This window comes from Mus caroli, chromosome 19 (assembly GCF_900094665.2).
Source record: "Mus caroli chromosome 19, CAROLI_EIJ_v1.1, whole genome shotgun sequence".
NCBI classification, from domain to species: Eukaryota; Metazoa; Chordata; class Mammalia; order Rodentia; family Muridae; genus Mus; species Mus caroli.
In genome coordinates this window covers 40019078-40037405 of record NC_034588.1, presented here as the reverse complement: position 1 = coordinate 40037405, position 18328 = coordinate 40019078, and the positions used below count along the sequence as shown (strand labels likewise).

General features: G+C 40.4%; 1 protein-coding gene across 3 annotated transcripts in view; it reads left to right on the top strand.

The window, feature by feature from the left end:
- Positions 1-650: 650 nt before the first annotated feature.
- The window catches only part of Hpse2 (heparanase 2 (inactive)), a 569072-nt gene continuing 551394 nt past the window's right edge, over positions 651-18328 (top strand). For 2 of the 3 annotated variants that reach the window (XM_021151792.1, XM_021151790.1), the window contains exons 1-2: positions 664-1013; positions 4123-4280. In XM_021151792.1, coding sequence (XP_021007451.1) covers positions 724-1013; positions 4123-4280 — 448 coding nt within the window. In that variant the 5' untranslated portion in view covers positions 664-723. Of the gene's footprint in view, positions 1014-4122; positions 4281-18328 lie in introns of all 3 variants that reach the window. The other variant, XM_021151789.1, reaches the window with a different exon arrangement.

Below are 18328 nucleotides of genomic sequence, written 5' to 3'. Positions count from 1 at the left end.
GGGGATGCTCTCCCTTCTCCCCCACCTCAGTCTCCTATTCTCCTATTCAGGAGAAACTTCTTTCTAGCTATCTTGCAAAGTTCAGGGGTTTGCACACCTAGGCATGGACTCTTCTTTGCTTTTTGTGCCTTGGCAAAAATTACTTTGCCCATCATAAAACCATTTACAACCTAATAACATTTACTGCTTCAACCCAAAAAGGAAGGCACAAAGTGGACAGTAAGCAAGAAATAGTCAGGACAGACTGCCCCTCAGGCAGTGAAGGGCCTTCCCCATAGCCTACTGGGGAGGGGACTTGAAAATAAGCTCTTACTCAAGATGGTACCACAGTACTGTTTCAGTCCCACTGGCCGCTTCCTGACCCTAGCGGGTTAAATCAGTAGGGCACAACAGCCACCCCTCCCCCTTCTTCTCCCTCCCCCATCCCTTACCTTTAAAAAGTTAAAAAATGTCTGCAGTCAAATCTCTTAAAGGGGCGGTGCTGGTGAACAGTACTCTTGGCACGAGTTGCTGAGAAGGCTGGCTAGGGGCGTGAGTTCGCTCCACCAGCACCAAAACACTGAAAAAAAAAAATGCGAGCAAGCGAGCAAGAGCGAGGGAGCGAGGGTGAAAGAGAATAGGGGGGGGGCAGAGAAGGGGGGCAGAGAGACACACACTTTAGATAAGGACAATTAGTCACCATCGAGACCCAGTAGGGAACGAAGTTTAAATCAGAGGGATTTAATGAGGGTGCTCTGTGCTTTCCCTGAAGCCATGGCCTCCAGCAGCTCCCGCCCCCCCTCGTGCCTAGCCCTGGTGGCTCTCTTCTTGGCTCTGTTGCTCCATCTCTCCCTCTCCTTCCACGCTGGAAACAGGAGACCTTTGCCTGTAGACAGAGCTACAGGTTTGAAGGAAAAGACCCTGATTCTACTTGATGTGAGCACCAAGAACCCAGTCAGGACAGTCAATGAGAACTTCCTCTCTCTGCAGCTGGATCCCTCCATCATTCATGATGGCTGGCTCGATTTCTTAAGGTAAGGCAGGGGCTTCGATGAGTCATTTAAAAATTTAAGTACCCCCACCCCCATTCTCTTCCTATCCCCTGCTCCAAAGGGGGAAGAAAAAAGAGGAGAAAAAAGAAGAATAAGAAGGAGGAGGAGGAGAAGAAGAGGAGGAGGTACAGCAGCAGCAGCAGCAGCAGCAGCAGCAGCAGCAGCAGCAGCAACAGCAGCAGCAAACCGATCTGTCTTTCCAAGAGAAAAAACGGAGGTTTCCCCCCTCCTGGACTCTTTGCTGTGAGGCTGTAACTGGTGATTGAGGAAAGCAGTGTTTTCTATTAAGATGCACATGTTTGCAATGCAGAAGGCATTTCAGAAACTTATCAGTTATGACTGAAAAAATGTTGTGCTTACATATATCCACAATTAGTCTCCCCTTCTGAAAAAGAAACAAGAGTTTCAGGGAAGTTACAAAAGGGAAGATCTGGAACAACAAAGACTCCAGAGGAGTGGTTGTGTGTGAGAGAGAAAGCAGTGTGCGTGTGTCCGAGTGTTCAGTTGGGAGATTGCATGAAAGTGGAATTTGCCACGGAAAGATGGTTTCATCAGTTCTCACTCCGGGACAGAAAACGAATTTAAGGAGAGTCCTGAGCGGTGAGCAAGTTGGATTGGAGTTAAACTTTTTTATTTTGTATCCTCCCCTGTCATTATCAGCCTTGACTTTGTAAGACACTTTTTATAGATGAAGCCCTTCCCCCTCCACCCTCCTCTTTGAGTTTTCCTTGGTAACTGCATAGTTTAATTTTTTACAGTGGGGGAAAAAATCGTTGCTCGGGTCGTAGTGTGCATCATATGCGATCCATAAAGGTCCTAGAAACTCTCAGGGGAAGCGTTGGGAGTTTTGAACCCCAAAGCAGTGGTGGATTAACAAACCTGAAGGTTGAGTCTCGCTGACAATCTAGTTGGGTTCACCCTCTTCCCGGGTTGTTACTATTCAGGCAGTTTAGCAACCGCGATCCCCTTCTCATCAGGGGCGGTTGCAAAGAGGGGGGCGTTGGAAATAAAAAGAAAACACACAGAAGAAAAAAAAAGGGGAGGATAAACCTCTGCAATATTGAATATCCAAGTGTTAAGTTTTTGAAAATTCCCTCCAAGTCGGACCCTTAGTTTGGGCTCCTCCAAAGAGTCTAGAGTGCTCTCCATCCCATTCCAGATCCGACTCACATCTTTATTGAGCATTTTTCACCCTTAGAGTTTTGCTTTTCCGGGTGCACCCGCCCCTTAGTGCTCAGCCTCAGGTCTGCGGACGCAGCAGGTAGCTGTAGACGCTGCGCCGAGCGCTCCATCCAGGTCAGGGTAGCTTAGCCAAAGACTCGGAGGTCGTCGCCACCAATGCGGAGGCCGTTTTGGGGTTCCAGAAGGTTACAGTTGTTGGGAGGGCGGGAACAGCGCTGCACTACCGGGTTTCATCCTTAAAAGCTTTTCTGTGCAGCAGAACGCTTCTCTGAATTCATCCAAATGTGGGATGCAACAGGGCTTTTCCTAAATGCACGCCCCACTTGCATTGCTTTGCTCCAGCTGCGCGACTCCTCCGAGTTTTTTCTTCCTCCTCCTCCTTTAAAAAAATGTCAGCTTGTTCGCGCTAAATATTTGCCTGCTGCAGAAAAATTCTGGAAGGCAGCTTTTCGGGGGAAGAAGCCGTGGCGGGGCGCATTTGCATTGGCTGTGCAGGCTTATCCGGAAGATTGGAAATGCGGCGTTTCCCTGGGGCCGCACTCGCGCCGACGTCCCTTCTGCGCTCAGCCGGCCCACACGACGCCTAAACTGCGCCTGCCCTGCAACTCGGTCCTGGAGAGCTCAGCCAAACCTTCAAGCCATCTCAGGGTAGACATCTATCTTCCCCCAAAGTGTCTGAAAGTGGAGTTTCCTTTTACTTCCGTGCCCTTCGAATTCAACTCCTTTGTGATACTCTTTAACGTCTCCATTTTGATTTGGATTCTCACAACCTGAACTAGCAAAGCGTTAAAAATGATGTGTAGACCCGGGTTTCAATAGCCGGTTTTCCTCAGCATTAACAGCATCTGCAGGGCTGGTTCCCAATTACTTCCTAGAGTAGCACTTGTTGGCTTTTTAAAACCCATTGATGAAAATCCTGAAAATGAATAGATTCAAATGTTATTGTTCTGGTACTCAAACATTTCCCGACACACGAGTTCCAAAACTTGCCAGACTTTTTTTTTTTTTTTTTTTTAAACCAGGCGCTACCAAACCTCAAGGAAAAAGAAAGATAAAACCCAATTGGAGACAGGAGTGGGGCGTGTGCGTCTGTGAGTGAATGTGTGTGTGTGTGTGTGTGTTTGTGTGTGTGTGCGCGCGCGCGTGTGTGCGTGTGATAGAGATAATGTCTTCTTAAGACCAGGATGAATTATTTCAAGTGCCAAAAGACACAGGTTTTACTTTTGGGAGGTGGGGTGGGGAGAATCCTCTGAAAGACAAGGAATTATTCTGGGAACCTCTCTGCCTGAAGATTTGTAATAGAACCGGAAAATCAGTTTTGGTATTTAAAAAAAAAAATCCTCTTGACTTTAGATGCTGTGCTTGGGTTTAGAGAAAGTAGGCCAAGTTTTACCGTTTTTGCTTGTTACTTATGCCCCTGAGGCCAGGGAGGCTTCGCGGAGTTTGACTGGAAAGTTTGGCAACAGTCAGAGGTTGGAGGTCCGCTCTATGCGCGTCTGTGCCAGGAGCGCTTTCCTGGTAGTGGCAGAAGCCAGCAAGTTGCGCCTTGGCCCAAGTTCGCCACACAAGTGCCGCTGCCCCAACGCACGAAACAAACACATCTCCAGTCCTTTAGAAATCAGTTCGTCGGGCATCAAGGTGTCGATGGGAGGGCGCAGCTGCGGCCAGTTGGGGTCAGGGAACAACCCCGGGGAATCCAGAGGCTGAGGGTAAAGCGGGCAGCAGAATCGGTACAAGCGAGCCGCCGCAAAGCAGTCCGCGCTCGGCTCGGACTGCAAGCTGGAGTGGGCTTAGATAATAAATCTCCCACCAGGTCTCCTGCAGGGAGTGAGAAGGGGCCTTGCTACCTGACCAGTGCTCTCTAGCCTTCTCCCGGGATCCTTTCCTCTCTCTTTCTCTACCCCTGCAGCTCCAAGCGTCTGGTGACCTTGGCCCGGGGACTCTCGCCCGCCTTTCTGCGCTTCGGGGGCAAAAGGACGGATTTCCTGCAGTTCCAGAACCTGAGAAATCCGGCGAAAAGCCGCGGGGGCCCGGGCCCGGATTACTATCTCAAAAACTATGAGGATGGTGAGAAATTTGGTCCCGATTTTGAGTGTTGGAGGAAATTGGGGTGGGGGTGGGATCAAGCCCTGTGGGGTGTGTGTGTGTGTGTGTGTGTGTGTGTTGTAGAGGCGGACTTGGAGCAAAGCCTGTTTGAAGTTCCCCTGAAAAACTAGAAGCAGCAGGCTAGGGTTCACTGGGAGTGTGAGACTCCTGAGGTGAGCATGCAAAGGGAGTTCCACTGGTTGCCCAGGTCCAGGCTGTCTGCTTTTGTGCTGGGTAGTCTATAAAGTTATGGTGCCTATAGGCCACATTGCTGTGGGCTAGTTCTGAGGCTTTAACCAGGTTCACAGATTATTAAAAAGCCATTCCTAAAATTCCAGGCACACGTACCTTTTATTTGTCTTATTTCTTGTTTTCCTGGACCGGGAGACAGAGACTTAACCTTTTTGAAGCTCGGACTAAAATTGAATGGAATAACACCCTTTATGCTGTTCCATTGTAGAGGAAGGTTTGGAAATCTTTGCAGTGGTTTCTTTCCTTTGGACTGCCTTGTCCTCAGTCACATGTTTCCATCAGTTTAACGTGCCATTGCCTTTCTTACAGCTAGAATCAGATGAATTAAGTCTTGCAAAGGCTTTGAAAACTCCAAATTCTATTCCTATGTGAGAGGCCAATCATTATAAGTTTGAATACTTTTATTTTTATTAAGAATAAATGAAGATTATATTTAACCATTTTCTATAAAAGGTTTAGTGTTACTATTTATTATATTTTTAGTGTGACCAGAGAGATAAAATTTCTTTCAGAGATAAGTAGAAATTGTAGGATCTTCAGCTACTCATGCTGTTAAAGTTGGTAAAAGAATCATTGGTGTCTCTTTGGGTTCTCATTCTCCCTGTCTCCTGCTGTTCTTTCTCACAGTGTTAGTATATTATTATTTTGAAGAACTGGGCATAGGTTTTCTGAGTTGTTGGGATTTTTTTTTAACAACTTGTTCTTATAAGTTACCTGAATAAGGAGATACCTTTGTGATTTTGGACTCCACTGAATGAGGAGTGTGTGTGTGTGTGTGTGTGTGTGTGTGTGTGTGCATGTGTGCACCAGAGTAACAGAGGGCAGATGATAGCTTGTTGAGTGTGAAGCATTACTAAAACTTACTCAATTTACCCAAGAGTGAAGGTGTTTAAGAACCCATCTTTTCAAAGGTGAAGGTCATTGCTATAAAATGTGAATTGCATGTAGAGTCTGCTGTCCCTCAGCATGAGACAGGTAAAAGACACTGTGAACAGCAGCTCTGCTGGCGAGAGCCAGGGTTTCATTCACAGCTCTCAGCCACTGTCAGCTCTGGCATAAGACAGGAGATGGGGTACACTGATGTCCTGATGAGATAGGTTTTGTTCAAATTCATTAAACCACTTTCTTTTTAGTTTGTGGGGAAACTTGTTAAGAGCTGCAGAAATTGCTGGGAGGGGAGAAAAGAACAATATATGTTAGAAATCAACTCTTCTTTAAACCTTGCATTTAAAATTCTACCTCACTGAACACAATGAATTCTGCTTGAAGTGAAGAATACAGTTTATTTACCTTTCTAAAGGGACATCATGAGGAGAAAGGGAATTGGGCAATGGCTGTAAAGCCTCACAGAATTAAAAACATAAGCAAGGAAAAAAACAACTCTTAAAACACAAGACTAGAAAAGTCTCTTCCTGTTCAGTCCTGCCACTCCTCCAAGGTCATCATCGAAGCACCCGGATGATCTTTCCTCCCCACCCCACCTGGCACTGAGCACCCAGAGGCCTGTAGTTTTTAAACCATCCCTGAGGGAGGGAATTCTCCTCTCTTTAGTTTTTCTTTATTGACTGCAAATTTCTCCTGAATTTTCTTTTTCTAAATATGCCTTCTGATATTTACAGTGATACTTGTGTATTTTTAAAGACACATACCTTCAAAATAACTTATTTTTGGTGTGGGTACCAGCCCCACAGACTACCTGGATTTAATTCTTTTAAAACTTTCTTTAAAGTCAGCCTGTCCAGACACTAATCTGTTTTATTGCTCCTAGCTGAACTCCTTCTGATTTATGTCTCCCTGGTAATAGGATGCTCTGAACTATATCAGCAGTTGAGGCCTTAACCAGAGTTAAAGAGAGTAGGAATGCCCTATTCCTGCCCTTTGATGCTCACTGTCCTTAAATCACCCAGGTTGTCTTTGTTGTTAAATGTTACATTGCAGAATTTAAGACAAGAACTTTTTGGTACAATAACAATTTTACTAACATTCTATTTTCTTGTCAGTTTTCATCCAGTGATTATTGTAATCATCACAGAAACTCAAAATAATTAGATTCTTGTAGTAAATGGCTCTGCATCACATGCTTGACCATTAAAACATATTCACTTAAACATGATATTGAGTAACAATGTCTCACAAATACATAATGAAACCCAGTGATATTTGGAACTTGGGCTTAGAAAGCTCACAATGTAGGCCTGGATCTAACACTTACAAGTGTGTGGTCCTGGGCTTACTGCTTTTTAATGACATGTGGATATTGATAATACCTGCTGTTCATTTTTCTATGAGAATTATAAAGAGTAATTTGTAAATATTTCATTGATGGTAAAGCACTGTGAGAGGGCTAAAGGCTCTTACAGCAATTATATTTAATGATGTAAAATGTTAGTAAGTAATGATTAAGATTAAGAAAGACTGAAGTCAGTGTGAAAGGAAGGAGTAAGGAATTATTTGGGAGGTTTAAGAGAATATAGGGACACTTTAAGATAGGAAAATGAGGTGCCAAGGAAGGGATGTGTGTGTGCGTGTGTGTGAGAGAGAGAGATGATTAGAGAAGGGATTAATCTTTAGTTGTATGGTTTACTATCAGTACAATGAACTGTAGCAGTAGCAGCAGCTTGGTCAAAACTCATATTTTTCTAGTTAATTTACTCATATTGCTACTCTGTTGTGGTTTTTCCTCTTGAATTAATAATGCAATTAATAAGCCATATGGCTTCTATTTTTCAAATGCTTTTGGAGCACAGTAGAACAATTGCACTTTATTGAACCTTGTGAAGCCATTGTTTATATATCAGTTTGGCACAATTACTATTTTACCCTGTGCTGGGGCAGTTTGAATTTAGTATAAGCATGGTAATGATGGAGGAAGTAAAACAGAATAATTTGTAAGCCCTGTGACTCTCATGTTTGCCTGACTCTCTGTTCTGTGTGATGGCTTTGCTTATTTCCCACAACATAATCTTGGGCTAACCTTTGCTTCTTAGTCTGTTTTGTTCTAGCCTACCCCTCTTCAGTATGTATTCAATGTCTTTATTTGTATGACTCTCTCTTTTAGGCCATAAATGTATCTGTAATGAAGTATACCACTTACTATGCATATTAAAAACTAATGTCTAAATTTTTATGTTTATCATGTTACTTCTTTTTTGCTAGAAAGTCTTGATTATTTGAAAGTCTTTATTATTTTTTGCACTCTTCTATGTGGTATTTAAAGCCTTTCACATTCAGTCTCAGCTTTTGCTACCCTGGGTTTCTGTGTAATTTGTAATATGGCCTTCCTTGATTATTCAGATCTCCCTGAAGAACCTCTTATGCTAAGCTCATGTCTTATTTATTTATTTATTTATTTATTTATTTATTTATTTATTTTCGCTAGTATACTTCTGCTTGAATGTCTTTCTCCTGGTTCTGTTCAGGTCTTACCCCACCCCACCTAATTCTTAAAGGGACATTGCAGTTCTCTTTATTTGTACAGTCTCCTTTGAACAGGAAGTGCCAAGTGATCGCTTCTTATTCTGGAAGGCATGCTTTTATTCTTTATGCTCTTTTGGCTCTTTATATCTCAGATTGACATGTAACTTCCCATGAATGTGTTGGTTTACCTTTCTAACTAATATGCAGAGTATAGGAGGAGATTGAAGCTAACTATCATGTAATTGACACATGATAAATCTTCAGTAAATACTTCCACTGGCTTAAAAGCACTGTGAAAGCTGCAGGAAGAGAAAAGTGACCAATTAATAATGAGTCAAGGCATATGTAAAGATTCTTTCTTTCCTTCATTGTGTGTTCCCATAAAGTTTATTCTTAATGCTATTTAAATAACAGTTTTCATTATTACAGATATATACAGATATATACTTTTTAATCTTTGTTCATCAAAGTTGTCTTGCTTCCAGGCTATGCATTAAGTCAGTTTTATCAAGCTTAAAGCTTTGCATGGGGCAGCAGCAGCTGTTACTGTCCACGCTTCCTTCCATCTTGGTTGTGGCTTTTCCTTGTTTGCCTTCTGTAGTTGCTGTGTATGATTTTTCTGTTCTTGGAATATTAGTGCTTTAAAACAATTTCATATACTTTTTCTTTTCTTTTCTTGGAGACTTTTTAGAGAGCTTTTGCTATTCTGAACAATGAATTTGAGCATACTTTGTTAAACTCTAAGGCATGGCACGAATTCTATTATTGATCCATTTCTCTGAGAAGTTTTCCAGTTTGAATGGATCAGTAGTTAATTTCTGTCCTTCCTGCTTCTCTTTTATTAATAGAGACATGAGACATAGGAACAGCACAGCTGTCAGAAATCCACATATAGCCTTGAACTTTAGTGTTCATTATCTCATTTCACATGTTTCTTGAAACTCAGTTGCAAAAATGAAATATTATTAATTATTTTAGATTTATTCTTATACTAAATAATGAAAAAACAAAATATAAAATAAATAAAAGATAGTGTCCCAAATCGCCGTTAGAACGTTAGTGTTAATTTGAGAGAAATTCATAACGCAATGTTGAAATAAATAAGGAACACTTTAAAGCGAACCAGGCTATTTACGCTGCCTTGTAATATTTATTAACAGATGACAGTGCTGGTTTCAGCTTATACTCATAGATTCTTTTCCTGTGTGAAGAGTACCACTAAGGCAACAAAGAATTAGGACCCCAGGAGAATAAATCAGTTTGCACAAGTATAGCAAGACTTAGGTGCAAGCCAGGTTGGATTTGTGAATGATGGTAGATTTTAGAGATGTAAAGACCAGGAGAGAAGCTGTTTAACTTGGGAGAACATGGGGAATGGTACTAACGCATGGCTGGACAGTAAGGAGCCCATCTGGCTACATGGAAACCTGCATTAGAGTTCTCTTCATGTATTAGAGCTATGTTAGATTGTTTTCTGCAAAAGCACATTTCTGCATTTTCTGCTAATGAAAACGTTGTAATTAAAAAAGAAAACTACATGTGAGAAATGGTTCCAAAGAAATTCATGTTGCTAGAAATTTATCTAAATTGGCTTTTGTGATGTTCAAATGCATTTTTTTTGGGAGACATGAAATATGTAACTTAAAAAGAAAGGGAAGAATTATATGTGTGTAAGAAAGTTTGATTGAAGCCGGGCGTGGTGGCGCACGCCTTTAATCCCAGCACTCGGGAGGCAGAGGCAGGCGGATTTCTGAGTTCGAGGCCAGCCTGGTCTACAAAGTGAGTTCCAGGACAGCCAGGGCTATACAGAGAAACCCTGTCTCGAAAAACCAAAAAAAAAAAAAAAAGAAAGTTTGATTGATTAAATCCACATCAAATTTTGATAATCTTCAATTTTAGACATTGTAAAAATAGAATTGGCTCTACAGGGAAAAGAAAAACGTTTTTTTTCCTTTTTCACTGAGACAGAAAGGACCTCTTTCCTCCCCATCTTCCTTTCTGTCTCCCACCCTCCTTCCCTAGCCTGTCGGCCTTCCCAGTTTTCCTCATGGTTCTGGATCTTGTAAACTTGGGTCTTGGTACATGTTAGGTAGGCATTCTACCAGGGAGCCATTAATATGTTCCCAGCTCAAGGGCACATTTCAACCTGGGGTTTCAAAGACACTTGGTTTTTGCCCTTTATGCCCTTTAGCTAAAGTGTGTTATAGTACCTGCACTTGACAAAGTTTGAGTTATGAAGCATATTTGAGAGCAACAGATCATTTAAAATTGAATTATTCATTCACTTACAATAGCAGGCTTATCAAATGAATATGCTTGATACTGGTTTTTTGGTTTTAGTTTTTGTGTTTTTCGAATCAGGGTTTCATTGTGTAGTCCTGGCTGTCCTGAAACTCACTCTGTAGACCAGGCTGGACTTGAACTCACAGAGATCTGCCTGCCTCTGCCTCCTGAGTACTGCCGATTAAAGACTATTTAAAGTATTTAAATGATTTAAAGACTATTTAAAGCAACCATTGCCTTGGGCTTGATACTTTTTGTGTTATACTTTCTTCCTTTGTAGAGCATAAGCAAGCTAGTGTTTTGTTGTATTAATTCCTGGATTCACTGAGAGGCTTTAGTTCTGAGCCTACAGTTTTCATTTTGTTTTGATTTTTGTTTGTAGTACTCAGGGCCCCATGACAGTATCAACAAGCTACAAGCCCAGGCCTTTTTAAATGTTATTATTGAAAAATATTTTAATTTTGTGTATGTTTATGTATCTCTATGTAGCTCACATATGTATATGCAGGTACCTGGAGATACGGGAGGCATCTGATACCTCCGGAGACTGGTGAGACATTTCACGTGGGTCCTGGGGACTGAACATTACTAGAACAGCTTAATGTACTCTGATGGGTTGCTTGTTGCTTTGTTTGTTTGTTTGTTTTTTCAAGACAGGGTTTCTCTGTGTAGCCCTGGCTGTCCTGGAACTCACTTTGTAGACCAGGTTGGCCTCGAACTCAGAAATCCACCTGCCTCTGTCTCCCAAGTGCTGGGATTAAAGGCGTGCGCCACCACTGCCGGGCTTTTAATGTACTCTTAACTGCTGAGCCCCTTAAACTCTAATTTCGAGATGATCTCACTAAGTTGTCTTGAATTTGTGATCTTCTTGTCTCAACATCTTGCATAGCTAAGATTATAAGCATTTGCCACCATGTTAAACTTCAGATATATCCAATCAGAGAAAGTAAATGAAGAGCAGGTATGGCTGTCAGGTTATTCACAGGTTCAAGTAATCAAATTTCTTGTACTACATAAACTATAACACTGTTACTCATACCAAACATCATTATTTTACCTGCAAAATTTATTAAAACATTTTATTCTCTCAGCATAAGTCCTGGGAGATTGCATCCTTATGAAAACTAAGTTTTTTTTTTTTTCCCTTCAAAATATCCCTGGCTTGTTTAGGCTGCCAAGGTTCGTTAGGGTTCTTAGTGGTAGGAGCTTTCTGTGGGAGGTCTTCAGAGTGGGTTGGATGTAAGTCAGCTCATCAGCGCTTCCTTAGGCCTCTCTCTCAGGTGTTCTCAGAGCACTCCTGAGTGGTAGGGCAGAAGGGGAGAAAGAAGGAGGAGATGGGAAAACGAGAAAATTTGGCAATTTATTTTATGCATTTGTCTGTGGGTGGCGATTTAGACAGAATGAATAGACACATTCCAGACGAGTGGCATGAATAGCTTGTGAAGATTTGTTGAACTCCTATGTCTTTTGTCTTTCATGTTACTATCAGAATTCAAATCCATTCAGTTTTCTTCACTTAGGTAAAGTGAAAAATAGCAATTTTTCTTATTTCAATAAATGTTGTTTGATTATCAATGATATGCTAAGATTGTGCAAGGTTTTGAGGCCTAAAGCATGAACAATACTCTCAGAGTTCTATGGTCTTACATAGTCATTATAATTTTATCGTAATCTCTGGTATCATCTTTTGACTTTATTCAGGCTAATCTTTGCTTAGGTCTTCTACCTGTGTACATGATTGATGGTATACCTGCTACCTTGGGTCGCATCTTATCTTTTAAGATTTAAGTTTTCACTTGTCTTTCTTAGCTCTAAGTCTATATGCTCTTTCATTAGCCTGCTTACCCCAACCTAGTGTGCACTAATGTTGCTCTCTCAAATTTTCCAAATTTTTCTAAATTTTCTGCACATACAGTTTAATTTAGTGCATGTGCCTCCAATTTATATTTGATTAACTTAAAAATACATAATTTTTGTTTTTATCAAAACATATTGAGCTTGATAAGCATATAGACATTCAAGTAGATTTGTTATTTACAAAGTTACATGCATGTATTTTTTGTGTGTGTGTGTGTGTTGGGGAGCAAATAATGAGAAGTGAAAGATAAAAGCTTCATATTTAGAAAAATGAGTGCACATGTGATACTCTTAAAATTGCTGTTTTCAATTTTTTTGGATTTATTTTGCTTTATGTATATGTATGTTTTGTCTGCATATATGTATATGCACCATGTGTTTGCCTGGTGCCTTCTAAATTCAAGGGATGCACTCTCCTGGAACTTCAGTTATGGATGATTGTGAACTAGAATGCTGGGAACTGAACTTGGGTTTTCTACAATAAGTGCTTTAACCACTGAGCCATCTTTTCAGCCCCAGTCTGCTCTGTTTTAATATTAGTTATTATTTTATTTTGTTTAATTTACAAATAAAGCTTGATAATAAGATGTATATACAGGAAAACATTATATATATAACTCATTAGTGCCACAGTTTCAGATATGCATTGAATGTATTTATTTGGCAGGGAGAGAGGAGTGGTTGTATGGATGTGTGTCTATGTGTTTGTGTTGAAGGAATTAGATCTTAAATTCAATCCTTTTAATTTGTTCCGGAAGGATAAAGTGTACTGAAGAAAGGTGGGATTGTAAAGCTAGGAAAAGGTAAATTATTCAGATTTATATAATTTTTAGATTTTTTGAAGAATGACTGTTTCTCTGAATAACAATAATAATTGCATTACCCAATATTGTTGCACATTTATCATGTGAAAGTTACTATTTAAAGCAGTTTACACACACCCACATGTTTATCTTATCATCAACCCTCTGAGGAAAATCTTCTTTATTTAATTTTACAGAAGGAGAAATTGTGGCATGGTACAGGTAATGGTCCAAAGCCACCCAGCTAATGAATTGTGGAACAGGAACTAAGTGATGTCAGCCATTAAACTCATGTTCTTAAATTCTGTCTCTTTCTGTGAGATTTACAGAGATTTTAGTGCTAGCTTTGGTTCTTTTACTAAGTAGATACTATTGGAATTGTTGTTAATTCTTCTGAAAACTTCCTTGAATTTAAAATGAAGACAGCTAACTCCGCAGTCTCTATACAGTGTCTCATTCTAATAATCTGTGAGATACAGACTTAGTAAGACTCATAAGACACACCAGAAAACATATTTATAAGAACAAGAAAGGAGATGGTCATAGGTCAGAGGATATAGAAAAAGCTTTTAGGGTTGTTATAGTTTGGGGAAGGTAACTACTAAAGCAAGAGCTGAGTAAATCAGAATAGGAATCTAGAAGAAAGAGTTTTAGCCTGGATTCAGGGTGAATAATAATGCTAGTAATAGTTATTGATCTCTGTTCTAATTTGTTTTCTATTGCTGTGATAAAACACCATGACCAAAAGCAACTGAGGAGGAAAGGGTGTATTTGTCTTATAGTAGATCACTGAGGGACGTCAGGTCAGGAATTCAAGGAAGAAACCTGGAGGCAGGAACTGAAGCAGAGACCCTGAAGAAACTCTTCATTGGCTTGATGTCCATGACCTGCTCAGTCCGTTTCCTCATACAACAGAGGACCACCTGTCCACAAGTGACACTGCCTTCATTGGATTGAGCCTTCCCACATCAGTTATTAATCAAGAAAATGCCCTACAGCTATGCCCGTAGGTCAGTCTGATGGAAGCGTCCCTCCGTTTAGATCGTCTCCTCCAGGGCCGTCTAGGTTTGTATCAAGTCAAGAAAGACTAAGCAGCACAGCCTCTTACTGTGTGTTCCACAGTCAGACACAGAGTGGTTAATACAACTAGGGTTAGAATACAGTTCTGTGCTCACCAAATTTTGTTTAGATAAAAGGATCTGGTCTTTCATTTATTGAATTTGCTTATCCATTCACTTATCTGGAATCTGAAACCTATATATTCAACCCTGTGGAGTATTAAGAGAACTATGCCTCATGTAGATATTCAAAGATCTTGTGGATTAGGTCACACGGTAGTTGTTCATAACACAATGAAAAGACAATTCCAGGGAACACAAGATCAACTGAAAGAGAAGATTGCATTATTTAGGAAACACTGAAGGAGAAGAAAAAACTACCGGTAAACAGGTCTTAGAGTTCCCACTGGGGTGAGCGTAGCCTGGGAGCTTTTGTACTGGAGGAACGGTGGAAGTGGATCAACTGTGTTACTGAGGGCCAAGCTCAATAGACAGCCTTTTAAGTAGCCATTTGAAATTAAGAACTGAAGGAAGCAAGAGATTACATTTTCTGCATGTCTCAGGCTGTTTAAGAAATAAAGCGAGTAATTGGTTGATTCCAGGTTGTGGTTTCCCCACTGCTTCCTAGCACAGTGATATGTTCTGTGGTACTGGGCCTAAAATCACCTCTATGGGAGGGTTGTGAGCTATTCTTTATTGAAAAACTCCAAAATAAATAAATAAATAAATAATTGAAAAACTCCAAAATGAATGAATGAATGAATGAATGAATGAATGTAGAGCAAAGGCTGCAGAATGGCACTCTTGAGAGATTTAGGAGCCAGTTCCCACGCAGCATTGAGATGAGGACTGAGCCTGGGGCGAGGGGAGGAGGACAGACGAATAGAGGGAAGAGGAGATTTGAGACTGCCCTGTGAGAGGCTAGAATCGCTGCTGAAATTTCCAGCAAATAATTTAAAGGTTTTACAAAGGAAGACATTAATTACCTGTTAAATGCACTTAACAAAAGGGAAGAGGTGTATGTTTCCTTTACTGTAGTGAGTAAGCAGAATTGAAACTAGAACTTGAACTTTCTGGTGACATCGTCACTACTTGAGAAACACTCAGGACTGAGATAAATCTTACATCTCTCATTGGTCTGAGATAGGTATGCTGTTCTCAACTGGGTGTCAATTTTGTTATAATTATTGAAAACAAGATTGTAGACTTCCTTGTCCAACTGTTAGGAACCCCTTGGAGGAGTAGACTTTAAGCAAATCCGGTGAGATTTAGATTCAAAAGGAATCCAGGCCAGACTTAGCCAAGTTAAAATCCGTAGGTGAAACTGAACATGTAACCTAAAACCACTGGAAAAATACATGCTATTGTTTCCTAGAACATTTGTAAAAACCAGTGACTGGCACCACAGTCCAAAGGCCAGGATTTTCAACAACTCGCAGCAGAAAACTTAACACTTATTAAATGTCTTCACTAAGGTTTTTGTGTTAGTGGCTGACTGAGTTCTTTTGTTTCTTCTGTTTTCCTCATGGCAGTAAAGTAGAAATTTAGAAAGCTTTCAAAATGAACTTTCTCATAGATGTTATAACCACAGGTTTTAAGTTTTCATCACCTAGATGTGGAACTGAACAATTGAAAACTTGGAGTGGGGGAAGAAAGGAGAGTTGAAGACACATGTGGTGTGTATCAGAAACCAGTGTAAATCAGGAAGGTGTGCGAAGGGGATTTCCTGTGTTACAGAACTGCTGACCCAGTCTTCCCTCACTTTCCATCAATAAACTGCAAGTACAGTATTGCCCTTCCTGACACCTCGGAGAAGTGACTTGCCCCCTATTTGACACTGTATTTCCTTGAAGCTCCAATCGGCTTTACATCAAGAAGAGACTTTGTCCTGAGGATAATGTACGATTGTATTGCAGCAGCTCGCTACCTGTATTGTGGGACCCATGCTAGTGTTTCCCAGTCTCCTCACCTTACCTCTGCTGCAGAAGTATTTATTTCTTGGTTTGTAAGTGCGACTGTAATACCATTTATTGAATACTTAAATGTCCCAGGCATTGAACACTGCAATTTCTTCGAAGGTGATCAGTTTCCGTTCTCACTGCCCAATGGAGCAGTGTACTTACTAATTGTCTCATTCGATTTAAGATTAGAGAAGCTAATCACAGCTTCCCACTTCTTACTCCTCATTAGAATTAGCCAGGGAAACTTTAAAAACTTTGGGCCCTAGGCAAATTAAGTCAGTCTGCAGGGAGTAGCTCTAGTATTACAATATAAAAACCAAATTCATTCCCTTATGAGTCTAAAGTACACACCTGTGTAAGAATATCTGGATGAAGTGATTTGCCTAAGACACCTTAGCCATACTGAAAAGCAAATTTAGAGCCAGGTGTAGCCAAATATTTTAGAATGCCTGCATATTCATCATTTGGGGTTTGGTTAGAAGCAAGTTGTCACTTTCTGACACATTTTCATGCAATGTTTATGCTACTAGTTGCAGACCACACTTGGAGCATCAAAGCTGAGCTATTGGATACTAACATTGACATAGACAGTAGCCAGAAGGCAGTGTGCTCTTCTTGAAAGGCAGCAGTAGATGGGAGCTGGGTGGAATGTTCTATCCATTTTGCTTTAGGGATGGTGGCAGACTCGTTAAATATACTGTATTGTAGGCTATTGTAGGCTGCCTTATCAGATGAAAGTTAGCACCTTGTTCATGACATTTTTTTTTTTTTTTCCCGAGACAGGGTTTCTCTGTGTAGCCCTGGCTATCCTGGAACTCACTTTGTAGACCAGGCTGGCCTCGAACTCAGAAATCCGCCTGACTCTGCCTCCCGAGTGCTGGGATTAAAGGCATGCGCCACCACACCTGGCTCTTCATGACTTTCTTACACTATCAAGCCTGGTGGAGTTTCCTTTGAATGAAATGTCATTGAGGCACTTTTGTCTGGTAGAGATACTGCAATTGTTAAATTGGCCAGTCATTAAAACTCCTTTACTTTTATTAAAAGTCAGTTAGTTAATTTTATTATTGAATGTCTGCATCACGTTTGTACACATATTCATACCTTTATGTGCATGTGTTGGTCAGATGCCAACTTCATGAAGTTCTCTCATTCACCCTCACATGGTTCCTGGGGATCAAATTCATGTTCTAGTTCTCAGCAAATGCCTGTACCCACAGAGACACCTTACCAACCCATTTACTTCTTTTCTTAAAGGAAGTGAATCAGGAGTTTAGATAAATAAAAAACTAAAACAATTTAGACATTTCAGAGTTAAAATTTGATTTAATTGAGCACATATTATTACCATGTACCAGCCCTTCACTATGCTCCTTTTCTAAGACATAAAAATGAGTATGGTATTGGCTTTCCCCTTTAAGAGCTTAAACTTTAGCAGAAAAAAAATGACATCGACTCAATAATGGTACAGTAAATACAAACTGTGGAGTTTCTAAGGAAGAAATAATAAAGTGTTCCTGAAATAGTTGAAGAAGAGTTCAAAACTTGTCATCAGATAAATTTACTGCTGTTTCTGATTGTTGAAAATGTTTGGAACTGTAATTTAGGTCATGAGGCTGTTGGTAAGATTGAAAAAACTTTTCACTTTTGAATGGCTTCATAATTTTGAAATTGAAAATCCATGTGATTATTATCATATATATATTGCATTGTTCTGTAATCTCTATAGTGTCATCAGCCTTTACTTACTGAGCATTTCCAAGATGCTTGACACTGTGCTATGAACTTGATGAGAACTGTTTTTTTTTTTTTAAAGCTTTGTTGAGATGTAATTCACTTTGCATACAACTCACATTCCACTTAAAGTTTGCAGTTCAATAACTTCATGTATTCCTAGACTTGTACAACTGTCCCTTGTAATTTCATAACATTTCCCTCACCTCTAAAGAAAACCTTTTCATCCTTAGCCACTTCCTCATAACTCCCCTGTTTCCCCAATGCTAGGTAACCACTAATCTTTTTGTCTTTCTGGATAGTTCAGATGAATGGAATCATATAGTGTGTAATAATACTTGCTGACTGATTATTTTGGAGACAGAGTTTTTATAGCTCTGGCTGTCCTAGAACTTGCTAAGTATAGACCAGGCTGGCCTCAACCTCACAGAGATCTGCCTGCCTCTACCTCCCAAGGACTGAAACTCAAGGCCTGAACCACCACATCTAGCTTGTGATTGACATTGTTTTCAGTGTTCATCCTGGTTCTAACACATGTCAGAACGTGATTTCTCTCTATGACTAAATTGCAACCAACCATATAGACACAGTGTGGTGTTTATCCACTTATCAGCTTAATGGACGTTGGAGTTTCTTTTTTGACTCTCATAAATAATGCTGCCTAT